This window comes from Parasteatoda tepidariorum, chromosome 7 (assembly GCF_043381705.1).
Source record: "Parasteatoda tepidariorum isolate YZ-2023 chromosome 7, CAS_Ptep_4.0, whole genome shotgun sequence".
NCBI lineage: Eukaryota > Metazoa > Arthropoda > Arachnida > Araneae > Theridiidae > Parasteatoda > Parasteatoda tepidariorum.
In genome coordinates, this window is record NC_092210.1 from 21,963,405 (window position 1) to 21,990,817 (window position 27,413).

At 32.0% G+C, this 27,413-nt stretch overlaps 1 protein-coding gene across 14 annotated transcripts in view; it reads left to right on the top strand.

Annotated features, from left to right (window-relative positions):
- Positions 1–23,868, top strand: part of LOC107451910 (diacylglycerol lipase-beta) — a 72,637-nt gene extending 48,769 nt beyond the window's left edge. For 8 of the 14 annotated variants that reach the window (XM_071183155.1, XM_071183166.1, XM_071183157.1 and 5 more), the window contains 10 exons: positions 3,103–3,266; positions 4,901–4,994; positions 7,777–7,897; positions 9,973–10,135; positions 12,108–12,517; positions 14,012–14,244; positions 15,327–15,443; positions 17,892–18,037; positions 21,934–22,130; positions 23,246–23,868. In XM_071183155.1, coding sequence (XP_071039256.1) covers positions 3,103–3,266; positions 4,901–4,994; positions 7,777–7,897; positions 9,973–10,135; positions 12,108–12,517; positions 14,012–14,244; positions 15,327–15,443; positions 17,892–18,037; positions 21,934–22,096 — 1,611 coding nt within the window. In that variant the 3' untranslated portion in view covers positions 22,097–22,130; positions 23,246–23,868. The remainder of the gene's footprint in view (positions 1–3,102; positions 3,267–4,900; positions 4,995–7,776; positions 7,898–9,972; positions 10,136–12,107; positions 12,518–14,011; positions 14,245–15,326; positions 15,444–17,891; positions 18,038–21,933; positions 22,131–23,245) is intronic. The other 6 variants (XM_071183160.1, XM_071183168.1, XM_071183162.1 and 3 more) reach the window with 1 other exon arrangement.
- The last annotated feature ends 3,545 nt before the right edge of the window (positions 23,869–27,413 follow it).

The window sequence follows — 27,413 nt, forward strand, 5'->3', positions numbered from 1 at the left end:
ATTAATAAAACATTATACTTTTAAAAACAAATATTCTCTAGTATATTTAATTATCAATATGTTATTAGTTCTATGTTTATTTTACCTCTTAGATATTGTTCAGATAAAATTGTGACATAATTTGATAAAAGGGTTTTGGACAGTTTAAGACAGTTTTGGACAAAGGGGTTTTGGACAGGACGGTTTAAACCAGGGTTCAAACCGTGGATTAATCCATTCTGTCCTAAACTTTGCCAACCCTGATATAAATATATATATATATATATATATATAAGGATATATAAGGAATCCATATATATATATATATATGGATTTTATATTTTAGTGCAAATATAATTCCACTAATCTATCAGATTCTTCTTTTTTAACTATTAGACTTTTCTTAATATTTAAAAAATACCAAAATACATTTTACGCCAGAAAAGTCACCGGTGTCCTATCTGCGCCAAAGGGTTAAGGAATAGCGTATTCAATTGATGGGTGCGAGAGAACTACGTGAGAGAATTCAACACTCTAGTCAATTTTCGTTGTAAATTGATCGTAGTAGAATAATTGTATTTGATTAAATTACTGACGTTGAACAGCCTATCCATTTTAGGGCTATCAATATTGTCTTGTAATTTTGAACCCACCCAAAAGAGAAAGGAATACTTGGATTCAGTATTGGGACAAACTACCCTTTGTAAATTGTAACATCGTGAATTGGAACAAACCCGCAATTTTGTTAAACGGAGAGGAAAGCTATGAAATTCTCCCACGGTTAGCCCGTTAGCAAGAGTATTCCAGTTCATGATCCGTCTACCATTGGGGATATTTTGTATCAGTTCTGTACTTGATGCGAGCTAGAAGCAGAAATTGATCAGAAGGAAGTGGAATAATTAAAGGAAATTCAACCCTTATTTACTTAGGTATGAAAATAGAAAAATCCTCCAGGTGTTAGCCCAAAGGCAATGCAATTGCCTACTCCTTGGTCTATAAATCGCTGGGAATAATTAATGTCACCATTGTTGATGGATGCAGTCAATTAGCTGTTTGTGGGGCTAGGAAGTTGGATAATGTGCGCCAGAACATGTTCTGAATTGATTCTGTTTCTTTTTTAAGATATTTAACCGAATGATTAAACGACACGTGCAAAAAGAACATGCCAAGTATATCCTTGCTGCATACTTTTAGTCAAGCTCAATTTTATAGCTAAATTTGCTATTATGTTGTCATCCGGTGATAATTTTTTTTTATTCGCTGAACATGCAATTTAATTAGAAGAACTAATTACTAATTTTAAATAAATAGTTGTATAGATTATTGGTTAAGGTAGAATCCCTGTATCTAGCATAGTTAGAGAATTATGACAAGCAGCTTCCGTTATTGGCAAGCCAGAATTACTCCAAAATTATGACGAGCGTTGTCCAAAATTAGGGTAGAGAAAGGTAATGGAGTCGCGGTTATCAAGAAAGTTTCTCTCAAATCTCGTTTCTTCTTCCTAGTAGAAGTTCCCTTGCAGTTTGATTTTTTTATTGTCATTTTAAATTTATTTTTAATTTATTGTGTAGAGTTTCATTTTTCCTTCAATGATGACTAATCAGCATAATTAATTAAAATTAGAAAGTGCATATGCAGTCACTGTGGAATAATAAGTTTCTATATAGCTATTGTAGCTGTACTTTACAACGTCATGTTTCATTTTTCTCCCATAGTTCATTACGTAATGTTTTATGGCTCATTTCTTCTTCCAAATCACTGCTACTCCTGCATTTTAAGGGTCCAGAATCTAAACTCGTTGAAAAAGGGTTGTTAATTCAGAGAAAAATATTTCTGCGTGTAATTTTGTAATTTATGAAAGTATAAACAAAAAACTATTTATCTTAGGGATCGTTAAGTGCCTAAACTCGAACTTTGAAACTTATCAGTTACCAAAAAGATTAATATGATCTCGCTCAGCCTATGCAGACGATAGAAGACGACTTAAATTAGAATCCATGTTCAAAACGTTAAGAAATTATAAACAAAAAACTATTTATCTTAGGGATCGTTTGGTAGTTAAATCTATAGAGAAGTGCTTAAACTCGAGCTTTGAAACTTATCAGTTACCAAAAAGATTAATATGATCTCGCTCAGCGTATGCAGACAATTGAAGACGACTTAAGTTAGAATCATGTTCAAAACGTTATGAAATTATAAACAAAAAACTATTTATCTTAGGGATCGTTTGGTAGTTAAATCTACAGGGAAGTGCTTAAACTCGAGCTTTGAAACTTATCAGTTACCAAAAGATTAATCAGCGTATGCAGACGATTGAAGACGACTTAAGTTAGAATCCATGTTCAAAACGTTATGAAATTATAAACAAAAAACTATTTATCTTAGGGATCGTTTGGTAGTTAAATCTACAGAGAAGTGCTTAAACTCGAGCTTTGAAACTTATCAGTTACCAAAAGATTAATATGATCTCGCTCAGCGTATGCAGACGATTGAAGACGACTTAAGTTAGAATCCATGTTCAAAACGTTATGAAATTATAAACAAAAAACTATTTATCTTAGGGATCGTTTGGTAGCTAAATCAGAGAAGTGCTTAAACTCGAGCTTTGAAACTTATCAGTTACCAAAAAGATTAATATGATCCCGCTCAGCGTATGCAGCCGTTAGAAGACGACTTAAGTTGGAATCCATGTTCAAAACGTTAAGAAATTATAAACAAAAAACTATTTATCTTAGGGATCGTTTGGTACTTAAATCTATAGAGAAGTGCTTAAATTCGAGCTTTGAAACTTATCAGTTACCAAAACGATTAATATGATCTCGCTCAGCGTATGCAGACGACTTAAGTTAGAATCCATGTTCAAAACGTTATGAAATTATAAACAAAAAACTATTTATCTTAGGGATCGTTAGTTAAATCAGGTTAAATCTATAGAGAAGTGCTTAAACTCGAGCTTTGAAACTTATCAGTTACCAAAAAGATTAATATGATCTCGCTCAGCGTATGCAGACAATTGAAGATGACTTAAGTTCGAAAAGCACTCATTGCATTGAGTTGGCCTTAAAATTAAATTGTTTATAATTTTTAAGCATGCTATTATGTAACGAAATATTTTTTTTACAGGCATGCACAATATTTCAATGGTTGGTGACTATTGTAAGATTAACTATGATGATTATGTTCTATGACACAAGTTTGAATAAAAGTGAAAAAGAACGAGAACATGACACTTTGCAACATTTTACAACTCCCACAAGGAAAGGGGCAGCAAAAAAATGGAATTTAAGGTAACGTTTTGCCTTTTTTTTTACTTTTTTAAATGGAGTTGTAAAGTAACTTCCGTTTTTTTCAGTGTTCGCATTTTAAACAAATTAGATTATCCAATAAATTTAGAAAAAATACTTTTTGCACTAATTTATTTTTGCACTCAATAAACACCAGTAATTTATTAAATATTGGGGCATTTGTTTTAGTACAAAAATTACATTTGAAAAACTATCGATTTATAAATACAGCATTCTTACTGTTCAAGTTTAATTTTTTTTTTTTGGAGTTTGAACTTGAAGATTGAATAACTGATACTATTTTAGGGCTAATTGCTGTACTATAGTAAGATTTATACAGGGTGTTCTGCATTAATAGAATCTCATGCAAACTTTTAGAATTTTAATCGAAAATAAAGCCTAGATTAAGTTTGTATTAATATTGAAGAAGACAAAAGCTACGTCTGAAAAATATCGAAACCAGTTTTAATTTATAAAAGTTGACAGGAAGAGAAATGTGATTGTCAGAAACTCCTTCAAGTTTCACCAGGCAATCAAACTGGATTTAATATTTTTAATTCCGCCTTCAGAAATAGTGATTCGTCAGATTTTAATTAATTTTTAAAATTTTTTCCTTGCTTTAATATTAGTATGGGTACCTTTCTTGAAAATAAAATTTTGATTTCTGATTGAACAAGGATTTTAAATATATATATTATGGGCGTTGTTTAAGGAACATCCTATATTTAAAATTTTGAACCGGATAAATTAAGGTATATTATTGGTATCAGACCTGTAGACAGGTCAAATTATATGCATGAAAAATAGATGCAGAGTTACAGAAGAAACATTGATTCATTAAAAATGAAACAACCAATGAATGAAAAAAAAAAAAAAACAATGACCAATGGAAAAGAAAAAAAAACAAAAACAACCCGAAGAGTTTAAAAAGTAATCCACAAATCAATTAAGAAAATGCTGTATGTAGGTAGCACATTGCTTTTATTCTCTATAGCCAGTTGCTTGCACGCAAAAGTTATATTTTCTGTTTTTATTATATATGATAACTTGCCTAATATTTGGTGCGATAACTTACCTATTGCGATGTGCGCTGCTTTTTATTTTAGAGCATTCGCGTAAAACGTGTTCTATTAAATTTCTACCCAAACACATGAAATAATTGCTGAACATTACTTTGCATTTTGACTTACTAATATTTAAAACATCATTTATTAGGCATTTATACTAAACAAAATCAATCGACTTAAATAAAAAAACAAACAGTTTTGGTTCGAAAAAACATTTATTGAAATCAGAGTAGCGTACAATTTTAACTAAAATAAAGCTATGTACAGCACCATAACTAAATAAATCAGGAATTTAGAACTTTTAACTATCTGTAACAATGTGTTGCTGGAATGCAGGATCAATACAGGAGGCTGCATGCATATGAAAATAAGTTGATAGAGGGTGCTCCGTAGTTTCTGGCTTTATATATATATATATATATATCATTTGTGGACGGTCATTAAAATCCAATAATTGATGAAGCTATGACGTAAAACTATTTAACAAATAATGCAAAACTTTTGTAATTTTTTTTCTATCAAAGTTTTTATGTAATTAATTATTGAGAGGAACGTGTGTTTTCTTTCTAGGCTTCAGGCACTTTTCATGATGTGTACAACGGCTACAGAGGAGAGGAAGCAAGCTTACAGAACAGCATCACAGCTTTTATCTCTCTTGTCGTATGTAAGTTAATGCGCATGTTGTATTTATGGATGCTTTCATAAAATGCTACATTCCATCTTTAAATGTTCGATACAATGTATGGTAGATTTCAAATTTGATACCTCTCATGCATAAGCATATCCAAAAGCTTCACCTGTTAGTTTCTAGGATTCATAAAATAAAACTACTGAAAACATGATACAGAATCGAGGCTCAAAATTCACGGTGGTTCGCAAACCTTTAAAATTTGTCTCTAACAAATACAAAATCAAAGACATTGCAGAACGAAGTTTTTGTAGCATTTATACAAATATTTGATCATGTCTACTTAGGGAGTGGGGATTTCAAATCTAAAATTAAATTTATTTCCAAATCTACGTTTTTTTAAATATATTTTTATTTTATTTTTTGTCGAAACTTACAAGTTTGAAAACTCTATATGTAGCAGGGGTTGCGTAAATACAGCGACAAGCTTCTAGGGGAGTCAGGGCACATCATTGGATTAAAATTTCATGGAAAACCATGCCGAGAAATGCAGTCGTACACGGCTAGGTGCGCTTCCTTATCATGACCTGTTCAAATATACTTGAAGAAACTATTAATAATAGGGAAGCCTCCCTAGCGGCACATTCCCGGGCATGGTTTCCTATGCAATTTTAATCTTGATGATGTGCTCTAACTTCCCTAGAAGTTTCTTGCGTCATTTAGGAGATTTCTTGTCATCCTGGGGTGACGCAATCTGGGAAATATGTTCCCCATAGCTTGATCAAGAGAGCGATCCAAAATTTAGACCCCTTAATGTTAATTTTACCTTTTACGTAGTTTGCTTTACCTCGAGCACTTTTTGGAAGTTTAAAGAAATCAAATTTTAATGAAGTATATTTAAAATTCGATTTCGTAGGAACTGCTCAACTGATTTCGCTCAAACTTTAAATCTTGCTGTTCTTAATTTACGTCGCACTTGAGCTACACAATGGGCTGTTGGCGACGGTCTGGGAAACATCCCTGAGGATGATCCGAAGACATGCCATCACAATTTTGATCCTCTGCAGAGGGGATGGCACCCCCCGCTTCGGTAGCCCGACGACCTGCACGCGAATTTAAATTAAACTTTGCCATATTCATACTTGATGACTTTTAATTTTAGACTTTAAAATGACGTAAATATCTCATAATTCTAAATTTTCTCGACTGATATTAAATAAAATAATTACAAATTATAAATATTTACGAAAATATATTTTTCGTATGGAATTATCTTTGGATGAACAAATTTTTTAATTGTGTGCAAAAAATTTTCAATTCGCTTTAGAAGTTCTCGAGCTGCAGCGAGATATGCAAGAAGAAAGAATTAACACCAGTTTAAACTTTGAATCGCTCTCCTGACCAAACTATGGGGATCATATTTCCCAGGCTGTAGCTCCCCCCTTTTATTTTGGAGTTAGAAATCCGAATCTGTTGAAAAAAAGAGTATGTTTATCCAGAGAAAGTACGTTTTTGTGTCTGATATCGTAACTTAAAATATCGTCTGCACTAATTAATTAGTATATTTGAAGCCTCCCCCTTAAACCATTAAGAATGAGTCCTAAAACGGCAAGATCCGATCATTAGATGAAAAGTTATTCTAGGTGGTCCTTTTTTTTTGGCTCACTGTGTATCTAGCAAAAAATAGACTAAAACTGTCATTAAAAAAACTATAGCTTGGAGCGAGAAACTGATTGCGGATTGAAATCAGTCATATGATAGTATCTAAGATTTGTTAAAAAAATCTCACGTTACAGAAAAAAAAATTATTTCCCAATGTTATTAATTAGTCCTCCGGACCAGCAATCGATGCAAAAGGATGTTATGCTGATTTGGTTTCATTGATTAGTAGTTACGAGTTTTGGTTTGTTTTGCCACAAAATAGCATATTTCATCCTAATTGTGAATATATACTAACTAAATTAACTTCATTAACTTTTATAAATAAAAAATCTGTTGGAAGCAGTGTTCTGACTATCGTAATATCTTTCATGTCACTAGTTCGGATCAGTGACTAAATATTCTCAATTTTTACTCCTGTCATACTATATAAATTTTGTTGGCGTAATGCATTTTTGCACTTCGGTAGAAAAGTTACAGAATTTTTTTTTAAAGTTTGAAGTACACTTTAATTCTGACGCTATGCTCTTGTAATGGCTTCACGAGCCACGATGTCTCTGGGGACAGAGCGTTCACCTTCCAATGAGGCGAACCGGGTTCGAATCCCTGTCCGCATCCGGCTTGAACCGATAACAGTGCTGGCATGAAGTATCCTCAGTGGTAGACGGATCATGGGTTAGAGTCCCCTTGCCATCAGGCTAACCGTGAGAGGTTCTCGTAGTCTCCCTCTCCATGTAACGCAAATGCGGATTAGCTCCATCAAGAAGTCCTCCACGAAGGAAAAATCTCTCCCAATACTTAATCCAGGAGTTCCCTTGTCTTCTGGATTTGATTCAAAATTACAAGGCTACGGAGTTGTACATTAGTAGTCGTAAATCCATAAAATTGGGTCGGCTGTTCAACGACGGTTTTAAAATAAAATAAAATATAATAGCTTCACCATCTCTAAACTTTGTTCTTTTATCTAAGTTTTTGGTTTCAGAGGTGATAAAAAGGAAGTATACGCTATACTCTTTGGACAAATCTTTTCCCTCACTTTTTATTTCTGAAACCGAAAAATTTGCTAAACAAACAAGGTTTACGGATGCCAAGGAAATATTTCATTTGAAGGTATCAAACAATTTATTATTTGTTAATTTTAAATCTATACTTGTTTTAGGACCTTGATTATACAGTATCTGATATGCTTGCATCTTTATTGATTGCGCGAAGAAAGAGCGTACGTCTGTGGAAAACAGAAAAAAAAACTATAGCAGAACTTCCTCCAATTTCAGCCTCAGGTAAAATTGATTTTGAAAATTGCAAAGTTGAAAAGTTAAGATTTAATTAATATATTCAGTTATTAGTTAAAAGGAACCTTACAATTAATTTCCTAATTATGCTATTTTATTTATAAAGAACTTTACAAATAACAATTTTCAGCTATTTTTTTTTCGAATTGTATATAAAACACTGATATATTAAAAAAAAAACTTTGAATCAGGAATTCTGAAGAAATTCTTTAATGAACGTAATCTAGTTGGGGAAATAGTGCCAAATAGGCTATTACTGGCTATTATGAAAAAAATCCAGATAATTCTTTTTTTAGAAGGATTATATAGATCGTTTAAAATTTAAATTCTTCTTTGTTGTTGCCTTTCTAATGACATTTTGACAAGACAAGCTCGCCAACCATTGGACTTTTGTGAATTAAGTCAGGAAAGTGCGCCCTTCGTTTGACAAGAGAGCACCGTTAGAGTAAAAGTACGTCTTGGCTCAGAACCCCATGGATAGATGGCAGCATCGTTCATTCATGAGGCCACTTTCCCAATTTGGGCATAAATCTAAAGGGAAAGGAAATTTTCTCCAGATCCCTGTATCTATGGTATTGTTGAGCGACCTATCACAGGACTTTCGATTCCACAGTTTTTGCAAGCACGTATGGTAGTGTGTTCAATATAAATGTAAAAAACAACAATCTCGAGCTCTTGATATGCTCTACTTCCGGTTGGTAAGTATACAGCTGCTTACTACAGCTATTAATGCTAGGCGATATTTTCAAGCAGATAATTTAGTTTTTAGTAATAGAAATAAATTATATAGCTTCTAATCTCAAATCTGGCGTATTTCATAAGATATTAAGTAATTCTGGTGAATTTGAAGTGAAAATTTGTCTTAGTTATTTAGAGATATATTATTATAAAAAAAGGTGACAAGGTTGCTAGACCTAGAAAGAACTTTCTTTAATTGGCAGTTTTGATTTGGCCTCTTTCTGCTTGTCTATTACTCTTTGTTCTTGATGCAAGCCGTGCACCTTCATATGTTAGCGTATTATTCGACCAGCGAGGTTAAGTTCATTTCAGAAATTATCATTTAGGTTTAAATTTCGAAGTTAGTATATTGTCAACTAGGTAAAAAGTGTTTTATAACGATTCTTTTTTTTTCAAGTGGCAAGTCTTACGTCCTTGAAATGACAGGTCTTCAAAGGACGATTCTTCTTTTATACACAAATAATTAATTAGGTTATACATATACAAGAACAAGAGAGTCTCGAAACACATTAATCGTGCTGTGAACCAAATGGCTTCAAAACACATCCAAAGCATTAACTCGGAAATATATAGGCAGTCAAGAGCTTGCAGTGCTTCCTGAAACACCATCCATATCACATGGGTCATTGTGGAATCCAGGATCGAACTCCGGCTCTTTTTGACCGTTGGCTGATTCTTTAACCCCTGTGCTGAAGGTTACCAAACTATATATATGTAAAATGATGCAGTCGGACCGAGCAGGAAAACAGGATTTTAATTAAATCAGAGTAACTTTTATTTGATCATTCTTAGTTGAGTGGGAGCGTTGTAATTCTATTTGNATGTCTCTATTTAGGGAAAAGAGGGAAATCTCAGAAATTACTATTGGTTAATTAAATAGATCACGCGATTCCCACAAAGCTTAAAAGGAAAAATATCTTTATTTAAATTTATGTATAGTTGGCTAAAAATAGATTTAGAAACAGGATGTGGTTTTTTAAAAGTATCATAAAGTGCTTCGATTCGAAGAATTAAGTAGTAATAAATTAGGAGTTGTTTTATAACGAAGAAACTAACATAAAAAGATTAATCGAAGTTTTTTATGTTACATATACATATTTTTTTTCTATTTTTTTTACAAGTCTCGGTTGAAGAATTTCAAAGAATATCTTACTGCATTTATTATTTTTAAAGTATATTAGGTTTAGAATTACTCTACAAAGTGTGAGTTTTATGCAGTAGTTAGTTTAAAGATCAACGCAGTAATATCTTTATAATATGTAATCAAACAAAATAAAATGAATGTAGTAATAATTTTATTTGATACACATATTTTCAATTCTTAGATGGACGTGTGTTCGAGAAGTTCCCACCTGATGATTTTGAGCCCTGGATGAATCTCAAAGATGCATTTCACTATTTTAATTTAGGACTGGGTGTATTTGGCTGGTACTGGTTTATATTTAAGAATTTTACTTGTGGTTGCTGCATACTCTGTAGTCATCTAAAGTAGGTTAAAACTTCAAATTTCAAGGCTTAAACTATTTTAAATAATTTAATGTGATTTCTGAGATATTAAGCAAAAGATATTCGAAATGAATATGTTTGTAAACCGATGGTAAAGTTGTGAAAATGTTTTTTGTTTGTTATTATCATTTTCTTCTGACACAATGCAATTTTTTTCCTTTTTTTATATAAAAAAATTTTCCATTTTAGACCGCAATTTTTTTAAAAATTTCATTGCATTATTATAATATTTATTTTCATTTCAGAAAAAAAAAATTTAATTGACATCAAGAGTTTCATTTGTATCTCACTATTTTTAGTCTGTTGAAGGGTAATTAATCATATTTTTTTTTAAAAATATCTATTTTGAGGAGGAATTTTTGTGATTAGTGTCGACAAAATGATGTCACACAGATTAAAATTCAATAAAAAAATTATCATCATCTCTATGACGCTATCTATCACGGAAAATTTTTATTGCCTTTTCAGAGACGTAAGTTTTTTTTTATTATGGTTTTTTATTGAAAGCTTTTTTATTAGGTATTTTGGCATTAATTTCCTTGCGTTATTTATTCATTGCAATCTTCTTTTTTCTTTTTTGAAAAATTATTCTCTCTAAGAAAAAATCAGTATTAAACTTATATATACTTGTGTTTATTTTGGGCGATTCATAATATTTCCCTATTTGGAATTTCGAATTTAATCGTATGTAGCTCTTTTATACTATACTATATGCTATACTATATACTATACTACACGGTTCAAATCTTAACATAGGCAGGTTGATAAAACTTTTGCGCCCGGTTCACACTGATCCCACTGCTGACATAAAACATCCTCAGTGGTAGATGAACCATTGGTTAGAATCCCCTTGCCGTCAGGCTAACCGTAGAAAGCTTCTGTGGTTTTCCTCCCCATGTAACGCGAATGATATGAATGATATGATATGACAGACGTCATTGAAGTTTGATTTTGGTGATTTACTGGGAACCGAGTTTTTCAATCAGTCCACTAGACTAGACCACAGCTAGAAATATTTGGAAAAAAACTTTCATCAAGCAATGAGGTGGAAATAGTTGAAGATGATGATGGTATTGTAAGGTGGCAATTATGCATTTTAAAAGTGTTATAAGGAGTGAATGATTAGCTTTATTTTGAATACACTACCATATACAGTAACCATAACAAATTTAGTTTTCAAACTGAAAAAACTAAAAATCAGTAGTTTTTATATATTTTTGAAAAATACCACCTTTTAGGTGTCCACCATCCCTCTGCTACCATCGCTCATATGCTTTTGTAGCTCGTTGAATTTCTTCCCAAATTCGAAATTTCGACTCCTAAATTGATTTTGACGTAGTTTCAGAAATACTCAACACATGTAATTTCAAACAGCCCACAAGTAGTCCTGTTTAACAAATGACCCCAAGGGATTTTTACCTAAGTCTTGATGGCATCAGTTGATAGAATAGCGTTATTATCATTAATTTCTTCGACTTTTATACCGAGTTATGGCGTTTATACTGCTGTTTTTGATCCGTTACTTTTTGCCGGTAATATCTTTATAGAGTTCCTAAATTGATTTTCATGCAGTTTCTGAAATACTCAACATTTGTGATTTCAAATAGTCCACAAGAAGTCCTGTAGAACAAATCATCTCACAGTTTTGTACTTTGGTCTCCATACCATGGGCTGATGGAACAGCATTTCAACATTTATGCTGAATAATGGAGTAACTCTTGTCGTTTTGTGAAATGACTTTGCAGTATAAACACGTTGCTTTTCTATTCCTAGCTCCATTGTATTTAAAAATACTTCACGAGATGGCGGTAGCATTATTCGCTTCATTCCATCTTAACCAAAACAAGAGCTGTTGCTAAATCACCTGTTTCACTGTCACCTGATTCACTTATACGAATAGATTTATTATTATCATTTTGCACTTTGTGAAATTATCATAATTTATCTTTTATAGATGTTGCTTCCCTTTCCGAAAGAGGGCGCACATTGTCGAAGGCGACAACTGTTGCGGCTGTGATGTCGCCGGACTACAACTCACCACAAAACTGTTATACGAGGATCTGTTATTAGTCAGCTACAAAGACAGAGTATTCGAATTGCCATTTTTCGTCACCTACGACCATGATACGTCAGTCATCCTCGTTACAGTCAGAGGAACCATGTCCATGAATGATTTTCTGACTGATTGTGCGGCGACTTTCGATAGCATGGACGAGCCCGGCATTCCTGCTGGTACTTTTTGTCATGGCGGATTTATGACTGCTGCTCGAATTATCAAGAAAAAGATGGATGAGAGACATATCTTAGAAGAGGCTTTTAGTGATAGACCTGATTATCAGTTGATTATTACTGGTCACAGCTTAGGTATGTATCTTTTAAACCGCTTCATTATCGCATCAGTGTGCACTAATATAGCAAAAGTAATTTATAATTAGGCGATGATCAAATATATTCTTTTTGGATGCCTTAATATATTTTAATGCATTTTCTGTAGTCAGTATTGGTTTTTCAGGATTTTATATTCATGAATCAAGCTTCTAAGAGTTTTAAACATTGTATTAAACTGATATTGTATTCATTATTGCATCAGTGTGCACTAATATATCAAATGTAATTTATAATTAGATAATGATCTAATATATTCTTTTTTGAATGCCTTAATATATTTAAATGCATTTTCAGTACTCAGTATTCGTTTTTAATCAGGATTTTATATTCATGAATTAATCTTCTAAGAGTTTTAAACATTGTATTAAACTGATATTGTATTTAAAAACAAAATAGCAACTACCACATAATCCACAACGTCAATTAATGTGAGGTTAGTTCAATACATCGCCGTATCACACATCGAATTTGTTGAAATATTATTCTTTTTCGTCTACGTCTTTTTCTTAACTTAGGTTTATTATTTGTTTTGTGCACCTGGCAACTTCTATGCATAATTAGTTTGTTTATGTTCTACAAGGCTTCGTGCGTGTCTTTGTGTTAAATAAGAAGTATATAGTGAAAGAATGGAAATCTTAGAGAAAGAATCTTTGTGTAAGGATATAGAATGTGTCAAGAGAATTCATACTTGGCGGGATTGGTTTACTCGAAATAGAATGGGAAGAACAGCTTCTAACGTAACAAATACCACACTTCAACAACCAATCAGGACCGAGATATCCACACTACGTCACTTTCCATCGTAACATCCATATTAAGATATGCGTAATATGAAAGATATTAATTACATTAACGTTTACTGAGCTATGAAATCGTCAAATTCAATAATTTCAAAGATAAATTCGTTTTTAGAGCTCACTACTCCAATATCAGTTTACCTCTACTTTTACAGATTCAGGGTTGCCACTCCACAGGGAAAACCTGGAAAATACAAGGAATTTAAAAAAATCACCTAAAATAACAGGGTAAATGCAGGGAATTTTGATTTTTTGCTTTACAAACTGGGAAAATACAGAGAATTTTGTTTCTTATTTTTGTCTTTTAAAGAATGGTGACCTCTTAAAGCGTAATCTAAGAGATATTTAGCCATGATATTTGAGCTATACTAAACTATTTCATTTAATATAGCATTATTGAAGTATGTTCAGCTGTTTTTCCAGCGATTAGATATAGTTAGCCCAATATAGCTCACGCAAGAGCAAAGTAATTGTTGTCTCCTCTTAATATATTGTCTATAATATGTACAGGGAAAACACAGGGAATTTGCTTTCCAGATTTGAGTGACAACCCTGAGATTTCTTTTGAATTCCTATCTTTTTATTCACGTGTTTTTAACGTGCAGTATTAAAAGCAAGTGCTATGGATGTTTTAATTAGGAGCTATTTAATAATTAATTAACTGTTTGATTAGGAGGTGCTGTGGCTTCAATTCTGACTCTGTTGTATAAACATCAGTATCCTAACGTAAAATGCTACGCCTTTGCACCGCCACCGACAATAAACAAGACAGCCCTTCCTTACGCGGAGAAGAGCATTTTTGCCGTTTATTACGGAAACGACATCGTCCCTTGTATAAAGTACGAAACCATCAAGAAACTCATCATAGAGATGGAACAAAACTTTAATGAATGCACGCTACCCAAAGTAAGTTCTTTTTTTTTCTCTCTCCATAAAACTTCATAGTATTTTTTAAAGGGGATGTTTATAACGACCAGTATTTTAGTGCCTTAGTCGAAAATTATGCAAATAAATATATTAAAACGGTGTAAATTTCAAATTAATATTTAAGTGCGGTATAAAAACGAACACTGACGAATGGGGAAAGGTGAAAAAAGAAGGTTTGCTTTCCATTTATGGTGGTCCTGCACCGCAATTGGCTAATGCGACAGTTATTCCGCTTGTGGGGTTGTGAGTTAAATCCTGGAAGACAGTTTTATCAACATTTCCTATAGTCTGTCTATGGAAAGAACTTCCCTCACCATTCGTCTTGAGTAGTGGCGGTGATTATGGTTACAGGGTTCATATAGGGATGTTGGGCCAATATTTAAGACAGGTTTTGGCACGGGTCGGCGAAAGAAAGAGATTAAAGGGGGGAGAGAGAAGCTCTCCTCTCTGAAATAGCAACAGACGGCGAGTCTATAATAACAGACTTTGTGGTGAGGGGAGTTCTTTCTATAGACAAACTATAGAAGCAGATTTCTATACAAACTATAGGCCTTTACGTGGTTTATCATAATGAAATCCTATCCTAGGTAGTCCAAATTTTGAACATCTTTCTTATTTTCCCCTCAGTGCGCATTTAAGTAGTTCTAATGTTGTGACATCTTTCTAATTTCATCCACCTCGCAGTTTATTTTTATTTCTTCAAACTACTAAAGTAATCCTTGTGTTTCACGCTAAATATATCGGGGCTGAAAGTCTTCTCTTTTGTTGTAGTGTGCATGTTTGGAGAGAGGGGTACCAACTCAGGTGTCGTTCACATCATTTAACTGGGATTGATATTACATGGTATTACATGAAAGAATTATAGTTTTTGAATTGCATTTGTGCCTAGAAACATATGTGCGATTAGCAAATTTAATTTAAAATGTGTTCTTATTATCATCAAGGGTGTTGTAATTAATCGTTATAATTAAAAAGAATTTACATTTATAAGAGATCAGTTGCATGTTAGCATCCATAAAACCAATCTGAGAGTACTAATTTTAAACTTTTTATTCCTTTAGTACAAAGTATTCATAAGTCAACACCATATCAATAAAGATTTAGAAAATATTGAACGAAACTCCAGTGTTAGCAGCTCAAACGGGAGCTCTGCTCCATTAACTAGCAATGAAACTACTGTAAGTACACTTATTATAATTTCTTTCATTTCATTTATAACCAAATCTCGTTAAAATAAAGCATCTTTGTATTACTGGGTCCTTATTATTGTTATTATTATTTGGTTCTGGCTCTAAAAGCAGAAAATGTTTAACTGTTTGTGACATATGTAAGGGTGAAATGTTTTACATGAAGTTACTCAAATGTTGTTATTGGCTATCTAAAATATAAAAACGCTCATTTTCGCGATTTAGTTTGAAATCCCCGTTCTGCAATTTTGTTTATTTTTTTTTACAACTGAGTTAAACAGCTGACCCAGTTCTGAGTTTACGACTATCAATATTCAGCTAAGTAGCCTGTAGTTTTGAACCCAACCCAGAAGACAAGAAAACTCCTGGTTCAAGCACTGGAAAAAAGTTGCTTTTGGGGAGGACTTTTATGATGTAACTCACCAGCAGTTATGTTACTTGGAGAAGAATACCCTGAAACCTCCCACGGTTAGCCCGACGGCAAGGGGAATTTAGCCTATCTACCGCTAAGTATGTTTTGCGTAAACACTCTGGTCGGTGCGAGCCGACAGCAGAATCAACCAGCCACCATTGAGATTCAAACCTAGGTCACCTCATTGACAGGCAAACTCTCTATCACTTGAGGCACAGCCGTTTCGCTATTTTGCGGAGGAAATGAAAACTGTTGTAACCTTTCACCTACTTTTTTAAACTATTCCAAAACACTGCATTGAAGATTTTAAATGATTTGAAGGACCGTGATATAAACTTGTTCTGCCAACATCTACCATTTGCAAGTGCTCTAGACTTATGATGCTAATCCAATTGTGAAGAAAAACTTATTAAATGACTGCAAACGGCAACAAACGGTAGGTATCATCACAAATCTGTCATATTATTGATCTTCTCACTCTTCAACTTCGAGTATTGTGCTTATTCTTACATATGATCTACCTAATTATTCAGAGTTACTGTAACTTCCTTTTAAAGTCCTGAATATATTTTTATTTTAAAACATCGGAGCATTTAAAGTAAGACATTTTATCAAAAACTTATTGCTTTTTACATTGTGTTAAAAACCGATTATTTATCATCAATTTTAAGCGAATTTAAAAACTACAAACATCTGGTAAATATAGTGGGAGGGGAAATGCAGCCTTCCAAAGTATTTCTAAAACGCTGGTTCTCAAACTTTGAAGGCTAGTGCATCGATTTCACAATTTTTTCATAATAATTTCGCCCTCATTTATAAATATAAATTTATTAAAATTTTAATTTTAATTAATTTTATGAATTAAGTAAGGAAAAGTACTGAGAATATTGACTCAATATCAAAGCTAGGGTAGGTTTTTAAACTCATAATTCAAAAGAATATAATTAACATAACATAAAATGAAAAAAAAATTCAATAAAAAAAGATCAATAGTGTGCTTACAGGAATGACAAAAAAAGTAACAGAAAAACAAAACTGATGGAAAAACACTTTTTTTTAAATTATTAAGGCTTGTTTTAATATTAGAACAGATTAAATGCTTATTTAAAAAAATACCAGATAAAATGCTCTCTTCTTAAATAACACTAGAGAACAATTTTTTTGCTATATCTATGCAAATACTTTATCTTAAATAATTTGAGAAAGGGGATTTCAAATCTGAAATTAGTTTTGCTCCAAAAGCTACAGATTGTTTTTAAATGACATTTTAGTCTGATGTCGAAATGTACAAGCTTAAAAAAGTTACATACAACATAAAGTCGCGTAAATGTTGAGACAAACTTCTGACTGAGTTAGGGCACATAATCAGTATTAAAATTGCATAGGAACCCACGCCCGAAAATGTCGGTGTACGCTGATAGGGGTCGTAACCTGTTCAGAAGCACATGAGGAAATTCATGACAGGGCATTTCATGACAGGGAAGCTCCCCTAGTGTGGTGTATTATGCTATTTCCAGGCATGAGTTCCTAGGTTCCTAAAAAAATTTAATTCTGATGATGCGTCCTAACTCCCCTGGAAGTTTGTCAAAGCATTAATGTGCCAAATTGTTTTATAGCACGTTTTTAAACTTGACAAAAATAGACTAAAAATTTCAGTTTGAAAAAAGAACTGTAGCTTGGAAAGAGGAACCAATAGCAGATTTGAAAACAGCGATCTCAAATCTTTCAGTGATCTACAATCTAAGAAACGCAGAACAAAAATGTTCCTCAGTGTAGCTCATTTTAGAATTGTTTAAGGACAATTACGTAGAATAGTCATGAAGTTACGTAGAGTACTTTTCAAGTATCTCTCTCCTATGTTAATGAAAAACTTTCAAAGATTGTATGGTGTATGGCGCATATTTCATAATGCTATTACTGTAAGTGTTTTGATGTGTATGTTCATAAGAAAACCTCTCTCATGTTAATAATAAAAATAATTGCTATTTTGTGAGCATTGATTCCTGATGATGATAATTCCATTTTAGTGTTATAATACTTTTCATATTCAGCAATCATTTCAACCCGTCTTGGCAAGAAGTATCAGCGCGTCCCAGCCAATCACGCAGGATGTATGCTCAGAAACTAGCTTCATTGCTGGAAAACTTTTACACATTTATCCCCAAAAAGACAGGTAGGCTTTTAAATTAGCTCTTGCTTTTGTATTATATATTTTTGGCATAAAATTGTTATACATTACGAGAACTATCCCAAAGCAAAGATTCCCTCTTTCATACAATGAACTATTGTAACTTTACAATAGATAACAACAACTGGGGGGAAAGCACTTTTGTTGACCGTAGGACAGTTTTTGTAAGCCTATGTCATAGCAGCTCCTCGCCTCGTCCTTGCATTAAACATTATCTTTTACCTCGTGGCTGGAAATAAATCGCTTTCTCACCAAATTTCATTTCGACGTATAAAGGTAGCCCACTGAGTATGAAGCTAATATTGTGGCTTAGTTGTGTGATGATTTTCCTTTAAATTTATCGAAGAAAAGAGATGTTTTAGAGATCCGTTATGGGAAAGATGTAGCTCAATACCTTTTCATGGACATAGCGGGGAGCTTTTATGACATGGATACGTAGAAACTACTACAGAGTCAATAAAAATGTAAAAAAAAATCTGTATTAATGTTTTAAACATTAAAACCATAGAAAATAAAAGGATATTTGTAATTAAAAAAAATATAGGTGACTTTTTTTTAGAAAATGGCTCCTTTTCATTCATGCAAATACCTAAGATTTAATTATTCTTTTTTAAGCTTGGAAAATACTAATAATAATTAATACTATATAGTATAATAATACTACATAGTATAATATTACTTGTAATGTTTTCAATATAACGCTTTTTTTTTCAATTGAACTTTCAACAAAACAAACAGCAAATGAATTCGGAAGACTCCGCAAGCTTTCTTTCATGCTACCCAGAATATAACAAGCTGCGCTATTTTAAACAAATATAGCCAAATAAGGTCTCAAAACATGGCCAACCTTACGCTTTATTTATGCTGTGATATTAATTTTGTTAAATTTGTTTTAGGCTCACCAAATGTTAGAATTTATAAATGACACTAAACTCTTATAAATGGTAAAATTACGCGCATATTTAACCACAAATCGCAATAATAAAACTTCCTATAACGCTTAACCTGTTCTCACATCGTCTCGTAAGCATAACATAAGCGGAGGGATACACCGAAAGTTTTCTAAATTTCTTCCGGTTTTGTTGTTGTTCATTTGCGGCGCACTAGAGCTGCACAATGGGCTATTGGCGACGGTCTGGGAAACATCCCTGAGGATGATCCGAAGACATGTCATCACAATTTTGATCCTCTGCAGAGGGGATGGCACCCCCGCTTCGGTAGCCCGACGACCTGCACGCGAAGTCGAGCACTTTACGGTAGAACAGTTTAACGAGGATCAATACCGCACACCCTCGGTCCCTACGCAGGCTCATCCAAGTGGTCACCCACCCGCACACTGACCGTAGCCATCTTCCGGTTTCAGAAAGCTTGTTGTCGTTTATATTCGGCCAACCTTCCATAAACGTTGAGAATAGTTATCGGAAAAGTAACCTTGTTTATTATTGATTCAGTTTTTAGATTTAAAAAAAAAAATTATCAATGCGGATAGAAGTTGCAACTTTTTTTAAATGCTTATAACTAAATAAATAATGGATTACCAATAGGTTTTAAATATCAGAGTTTAAAAAAATCATAACTAGATTTAAAAAAAATATTTAACTCTCGGAATCGGTGTAGCCCTTGCACGGAACAAAATACCATTTAGTAGGAGCTGTTTTTTTTTTTTTTGGAGGACTAGGTAACAGGAAACAAAACTAATTTCATTCTTATCGTTTTGTTTTCAGATTAGTAAAACGAAGTCTACTTTAAATTTACTTTTTAAACCTGCAGCACTACAGTGAAATTATTTTTTAATTTAATATTTTTTTAAAACTTAAAACCTTAAATTGAAGTAAATAATCGATAATAAAGTTCCAGCATTAATCATTTTTACGCGTGTTGAAAATCGCTAAATAAACTAAACAAACCTTAAAAATGACTATCAAATTTCTTGATATTTTAGAAAGGTAGGTACTTTATTTACGTTGCACTAAAGCTGCACAATAGGCTATCGACGATCTGTCTGGGAAACATTCCTGAGGTTGATCCTGAGGCTATCGCAATTTTGATCCTCTGTAGAGGGGAAGGCTCCCCAATTTTGGTAGCCGACTACCAGTCGAGCACTTAATGGTAGAAAAGTTTAACGAGGTGCTGACTTCGGTGTTCAACTGGAATTGTGTATTTACGATCAGTCGACTGTGGGACAAACAGATATTTGTTTTTTGGTGGAGCTCTTAAAAGTTAAAGTAAATAAATACAAATTTTAGTATGAGTATTGTGAGTATATCTGTGTAAACATACAAAAAAATTAAGTAATGACATGGCTAAACTTAAATGTAACCACCTGTATACATACTTGCTCATTATACCTAAATTTAATTTGTTGAAGTATCCCATTCTAGTGATCCGAAAAATAAAAATGATTTGTCATCTGTTTTGCACGTGTGATATTCTAGGTCATGTTAAAATTAAATATTAAGCATCATTAGCAGCCTTGAAATCGTAAATTAGAGATGGATGTTGTAAGGAATGGTATTGTATGGCCAAGAATAATAATTATTCTTGGCCATACAATATCAGGCCAAGAATAATAATCATTCTTGGCCATACTGCCTTTGAAATTATTCAGTGTGCATTACAATAAATATTTTCAAATTAAAAAGTTTTTGTCTAAAATTTTCTTTATTACTTTGAATTTCTTCATTGATTTTATTATTATAACAGAGAAATAAAGATGACTATGTAGTTATTAAGAACATTTCTAACTTGTGAAAATATTAATAGTTTAGATTTCAAATTCTCTTAATAATTTAAAAGTAAAATGAAAGACACTGATTATTTTTAAACATTATGAATCATGTTTTATGTATAAAGGCAAATATCTCAAATCTTAAAGCCTTTAGTTTCTTTCGAGTTCAGCCTTTTTATTGCTAAAATATTGACTAAAAATATATTGAAATTTGCAATATTGAAAAATATATATTTAAAAGTTTATAAACCCATGTTAGCCTAAGGGAAAATTAAAGAACTAACTCTTTATATTAAAAATCACAAGTTATGATCTTTAAAATAAGTATTTTAATGAAAAATGGTTCATAGTAAAACAGCATCACTCACGTAACAAAATGACTAAATGCTTTATGCCATTTGGAGTCAGAAAATTCCTTTCGTTTAACATTCTCAGAAAAATTGATCAAGCTTTGAACCATATATTGATACCCTGAACCCCAATATCATACAAACTTGATGCAACCTTAGTAAGGTATAAATTTACATTCTTTTTATGTCAAAATGTGCCATATTATAGTATTTTTTGAGTTAAGGAAGAATTGGTTCATATGATACAACTGCCTAAGGCAAAAGGCCAGTGCACATCCTTTTCTTTCTGAGAATAACGGAATATGGTTCAATTTTTCACCATACAACGTTGCAAGTTTGAATAGTTTTTCAAAATTTTTAACAGTGTTGTTTAAGTTGATGTAATTAAGCCAGGTTGTTCTACTTATTTTAAGCTTCTGGGGTTGTAAATTAATACTTAAAAGAGGTGGACGCGAGAATGCAATCAAAACATGTCAAAACAGATGAGAGGAAGGTCGTATGAAAAACACCAAAAATAAGTGTGATTACCTGATGAAACAGGAAGGTGTTTTTTAATATGCACTTCTGTTTAATTAGGCAATCAAACAGGTTTTGATTTTTTTAAATCCACCTGTCTCAGTAGTAATTTGCTAGCTTTTTTGTTCCTTTATCATTCAAAAAATCAATTTGCAGCCCCAAATGTTTAATATTCTTTTAACTTCATTTCTAACAAAGATTCTAACTCTATATTTATTGCCTTGCAGAACACATTACATAGGTTTTGCTAAAAATTATGAAATAAAATGTAGCGTTTTTCTTCATAGATATATACTGAGGTTACCTGATCGTGAGGAATATGATAGAGTCATATTCCGACCGAGAATGATCCTAGATCATGTTCCTATATTTATCGAGAGAGCTCTAAAACACCTAGGTAAACACGAATTCCTTGATGCAACTTCTCTAAAAATTCCATCAGAACAATAATTACACTGAGTTCGAATTATTTTCATCATCAGAAGTAAGTTTCAGTTACTTTCTAATACTTTTCTTTTAATTTTTCATTATTTGTTCTTTACTCTATATAATTACAGGCCATGGTAGCCCAGTGGCTAGGGAATCAGACTCCGCCTCCGAGGAGACGGGGTTCGATCCTCTACCCACCGAGTACATGCGATATATGTGCTCGTAAAATCTGTGGAGAAAATTTTCTCCTTCTTCTGATCTGTATCTAAATTGAGGAAGTGGCCTCACGCATGAGCGGTGCTGCCATCTATCAGTGGGGTTCTGAGCTAAGACGTATTTTCACCCTTGCGGCACTCTCTGATCAAACAAAAGGTGCTCCTTTTTGACTTAATTCGCAGAACGCCACGGCTAGCGAGCTTGGTTTGTCCCAGTGACATTAAAAACAACAGCAATAGCATACTGTATTATTTAAAACAATCACAGATCTTCAAGTTTTTATGTGAAAAAAATGGCATTTTATGAACAATAAGTTTTAAGTAATAAAAATAAGAAATAAGCCTCTTAGCAATATAAAAAAATTTTGCTGTTGTGTGGAGAGTATAAAAAGGCTTTTCTGCTAATTTTACAAATTGAAAAAAAAAAAATACTATATATGAAATACAATAAAAATCAATTTTTATTGAATTTTTCATTACTTAAACGACATGCAAATGTTTATTACCAATGTTATAAATACCGTCGACAGTAAAATAAAATATTGCAGATTATTCGACAAGAATTGAGAAAAATCGTTTAGATTATTTTTCGCCAAGAATTGGAGAAAAAAAAATGAGTAATATTTTTGACAAGAATTGAAAAAAAATTGTGTTGAATATTTTTTGATAAGAATTAAATAAAAAAAAAAATAAAAAAAGCATGGTTCTATGATTTTTTGACTAGAGTTGAAAAAATTGGGTTGATTAGTTTTTCTACAAAAATTATAAAATAATAAATGGAAAAAAAAACATAACTATTTTGAGAATAAAAGTTTCATAGAATGACTCTTATTCAACAATAGTTTTATTATTAGTCTTTGTTTTCCATTGTATTTCTAACGTGTTTAAATGTTTGACTTTTATATAAACAATTTGTGCATGAAATATTTTTAAAAACTTGTTTTTGTTTTTACAGAAGTTCGAAAGAAGTTTTACAGAGTTTGAGAGACTACAGTGTAAATTATATCTCATATACACTTGATGAGTATTTATCAAAGTTTATCACTATAAAAATTTATTATCTTTGTAATGCATTACCATCCACATAAGTGTTCCTTTTTTGGAAGAAGCTTGTTATTTCAATTTTAATCATTTGTATGACTCAATTTTTCAAATCCAAAACAAACATTATTTTAAGCAAACTTTTGGAAAAAATTGTTTTTTTGACATATACTTCAAAATCGGACAGTTAAAATTTATCTGCAATTTTATTTAACAAGCTGCATTCACAGACCCAAGAAAAAAGCAAACAAAATGAATTGAAGAGGTGAAATCTGCGAGAATCATAATGAAGAGCTGAAAATGATGAGTTGTGTGCAATTGCAAGATGTTGAAAGTACTACTTCGATAACAGTGAAAAGATGCACGAGTTTTGGCGAGTGCCAAATGTTGAAACAAAATAAATTGAAGAAGTAAAATCTGCGAGAATCATAATGAAGAGTTGAAAATGATGAGTTGTATGCGATTGCAAGATGTTGAAAGTACTACTTCGATAATAGTGAAATGATGCTAGAGTTTTGGCGAGTGCCAAATGTTGAACGATTGCAGATATTGTTTTTGAATGAAAAAGTCGAATTGGTTTTAAAGGTTCCATTGTCATATCAAATAACAGTTCTCAACAAATTATATGCTATTTTGTAAGAGTTATTCATGACTATTGGGTAAAGTTTCGCTGACCTAGCAGTTATTTAAGTACCTAACAAACGCCAGAGCAGAGTATGCCAATTATGAACATGACACAAAATGTCATTATGAAGAAAACGGCACAGTTTTGAGAAAAATGAAAAATGCTTGGGGTGGAAAATTCTATTCAAAAAATGTTCGTACTCTGTATTATTATTGTGTATAGAGTTCTTAAAAATATGTAAAAATTGAGAATTATCCATGAGATTTAATACTTTTCATGTAATTTGGAAAATCTCAAAAAATTAGTGATTTTTAAAAACATTAAACATTCAAATTAACTAAAATAAATTATACGTATATAATTAATGCATTGAAGTGATTCTACCTTGTTGTTTTCACTGTCGAGCATCATTTTAGCTCAGGTTTTTTAAACATGCTTTTATCTTCATATTTATTAATGTATTTTACCATTTTTAATTATTATTTTTACATTTATTTAAACTCATCGTCTGTATCATAACTACAATAGATTTTTGTTGATTAAATTAACAACAATGGAATCCGGTTTATCAAATAACTGGAGTATCGAAGCTATTTTTTTAAAAAACATTTAATAGATCAATCGGAAAATGAAAAAGCAAATCACTTTATATAATTTTTGATATAAAGATAAGTTTTTTTAAACTACTTAGATGCATTTTTAATTGTTTGAGAAAAACTGATTCAAGGCAATCATTTGTTATTGTCATCGGCCATTAAGGCAGAGAGAGTGCGATTGTTCTTGTCTTCCAGTGGCGCCATCTACTGCCAAGAATTCAACCTCCGCCACACACATACGTCACACCCGTTTCTTGGGTGGACCCATTCATGCATTCGTCCACAGATCATAATTCTGACCCGAACCAGAGAGCGATCAATCTCCAATTCAGTACCCTTGGAGGTACAGATTTGTTAAAGAAACACAGAGTACTTTGTGACTCAACAGATTTAACGTGCACCAGTTACCATTTACTACGCGGGTAGTCTTCGGCCGGTTGGATTCGAACTCCCGTTAGCACAAACGTGAATCCAGCGCCCTGCCAACCAGGCTATTCAGGCCAAGATAATCATTTAAGTTATGAAAGTAAAACAGAGAACTCAAATTTCTTGGAATAACCTATTTTTACCTACTTGGGAATAACCTTGTAATGTAATACTGTTTATAGCCTACCTTAGAGTAACCAATTTTTTTCAACTGATTTACATTTTGATTTTCAAAAAAATTCGAATTTAAATACAATTTTATGCAAAATTTCCTTTCAAGAATTATAAATTATTTTTAATTTACAAATGATCAAAATTTTGCTTTTCGAAGAGACATCTTTATTACCAACTTAAACAACGCTATTTGGATGAGAAAAGAAAAATCCAAATTGAGTTGCTTAATTTCTAATGTATGAAATTTTTTTTTCTATTTTTAAAACATTCTTGTCTGGCCTATTAGTTGAGTTAAAAATAAGATGTGCCCATCAAATTATTACAATTGCACTTGGTACAAGATGAACTTGCTACTTGGTTGTGCATAAAATTCTAATGATTAGAACAGTGTTTTTTTGTGTTAAAAAGATTTCAGTTCAAGTCAGAAATTTAATAAAAAATGCTGTTTTAGATTTATTTTGCATAAAAAAAAAAACACTCTATAAAGGTAAAAAAATAAAATTTGTTTGATAAGAAACAATGCTGATTAGATAATGAAAAACATTTTAAAACATTTACCATGTGTTTGTGAAAGTATTTCATCATGTATTGTATGTTTATTTACAAAGAAAATTATGAGTAAGATCTGTTTGTGGTATTTTTTTTAATCTTTTTTTTTAAAAAAACTACGAGTAAGATATGTTTATAGTATTTTTGTGATTGTTAAAAAAATTATGAATAAGATTTACTTATGGTATTTTTGTGATTATTAAAAAATTGTTTAATCGAATTGATAAAAGAATGTAACTAACTATTTAAGAAGTTGTTCAATTGTGATTTTTGCGAAAATGTGGAAAAGTTTTTTTAAAAAATGCTTTTTTCCTTCTTATTACGTAATTTCCCACTTCTGTTTTTTTTTTTGCATTAAAATTTAAACTTCAGAAAAGCTTTACACAGATAGTTTAAAAAGATTTGGAAAAAAAGGTCGAAATTTGCAGAGTTTTATGGTATTTAATGATCTATAATTTGAAATATAGTTACCATTTTTAAGTTTACACTTATAAAAATTATTGAATGAATTTTTAAACATTTTACATGGAAGATTTTTCTTGCAATTAAGTACATCATGTTAATTTCACGATGAAGGAGAATTATAGAATTAATTTCAATTCTGAAGTATTTTATAAACTGTTTTTATTTTACATACTATAGTATTAACAAAGACAGCTATTAATATAGAAAGAAGAAAGTGTTAGAAAGCGTATTACAATTTCATTGAAAAAAATTTCTTGTCAATTAAGCTTCTAAACAAATAAATAAATACTAGGTTGCAGGAGTTTCCAAAAAAAAAATATATAAACTAAAAAGCAATTCAACTTATACTTTTTGTAATAAAATTTCAATGCTTTGTATTGAAACGAGGATTTCTTTTAAGACAAAAAGACTTAATCTTGGAAAAAAGAAAAATCAACAATTTAGCGCCACAATTATCTCTCACATACAAAAACACAATAAATTACCTCTATAATATATTGCTCTTATGTAACATATCACCTACATTTTTTATCAAATAATCAAAGCATAGGCCTGATAATGTTGTGAAAGAAAATGAGTTTTAAAGTATGTTATTTAAACGAATTATCTGTGATATCTTAGGGATCAAGTGAATGCTTATAATTCAGCATCGTAGTATTTAAATGTTACAGAGTTGTATATTTGTATAAAGATGTATTATATTTTGTAATAAATTTTTTTCAACAAAATGACTGATTTCAGATTATTTTATAGTCATATTTTTCATTCTGTACTTTCTTCTTTCAAATATAAAATTTCATATTTACCAGGGCCGTGGTAGCCCAGCAATTAGAGAATCAGACTCAAGTCCGACGAAACAGGGGTTCGATCCACGACTCCGCCAAAACCCACCGATATACGTGCTCGTAAAAACTGGAAAAGAAAATTCTATGGTGGGCCACTAAGCAGTATCCCAGGTACTGGGATCTGGAGAAAAAGTCCTTCCCCTTCAGATAGATGTCTAAATTGAGAATAGGGCCTCTCAAAATTATTAACAACTGATCGTAAAGACACGGTTCCCAGTATAACACCGAAATCAAGCATCACTGCCTGCGGTGGGTGACCACTTTGATCAGCCTGCGTAGGGACCGAGAGTGCATGGTATCGGCCCTCGTTAAACTATTCTACCGGGACGAGCTCAACTTCGCGCACAGGTCTTCGGGCCACCAAAGTGGATGAGCCATCCCCTCTGTAGAGGATCAAAATTG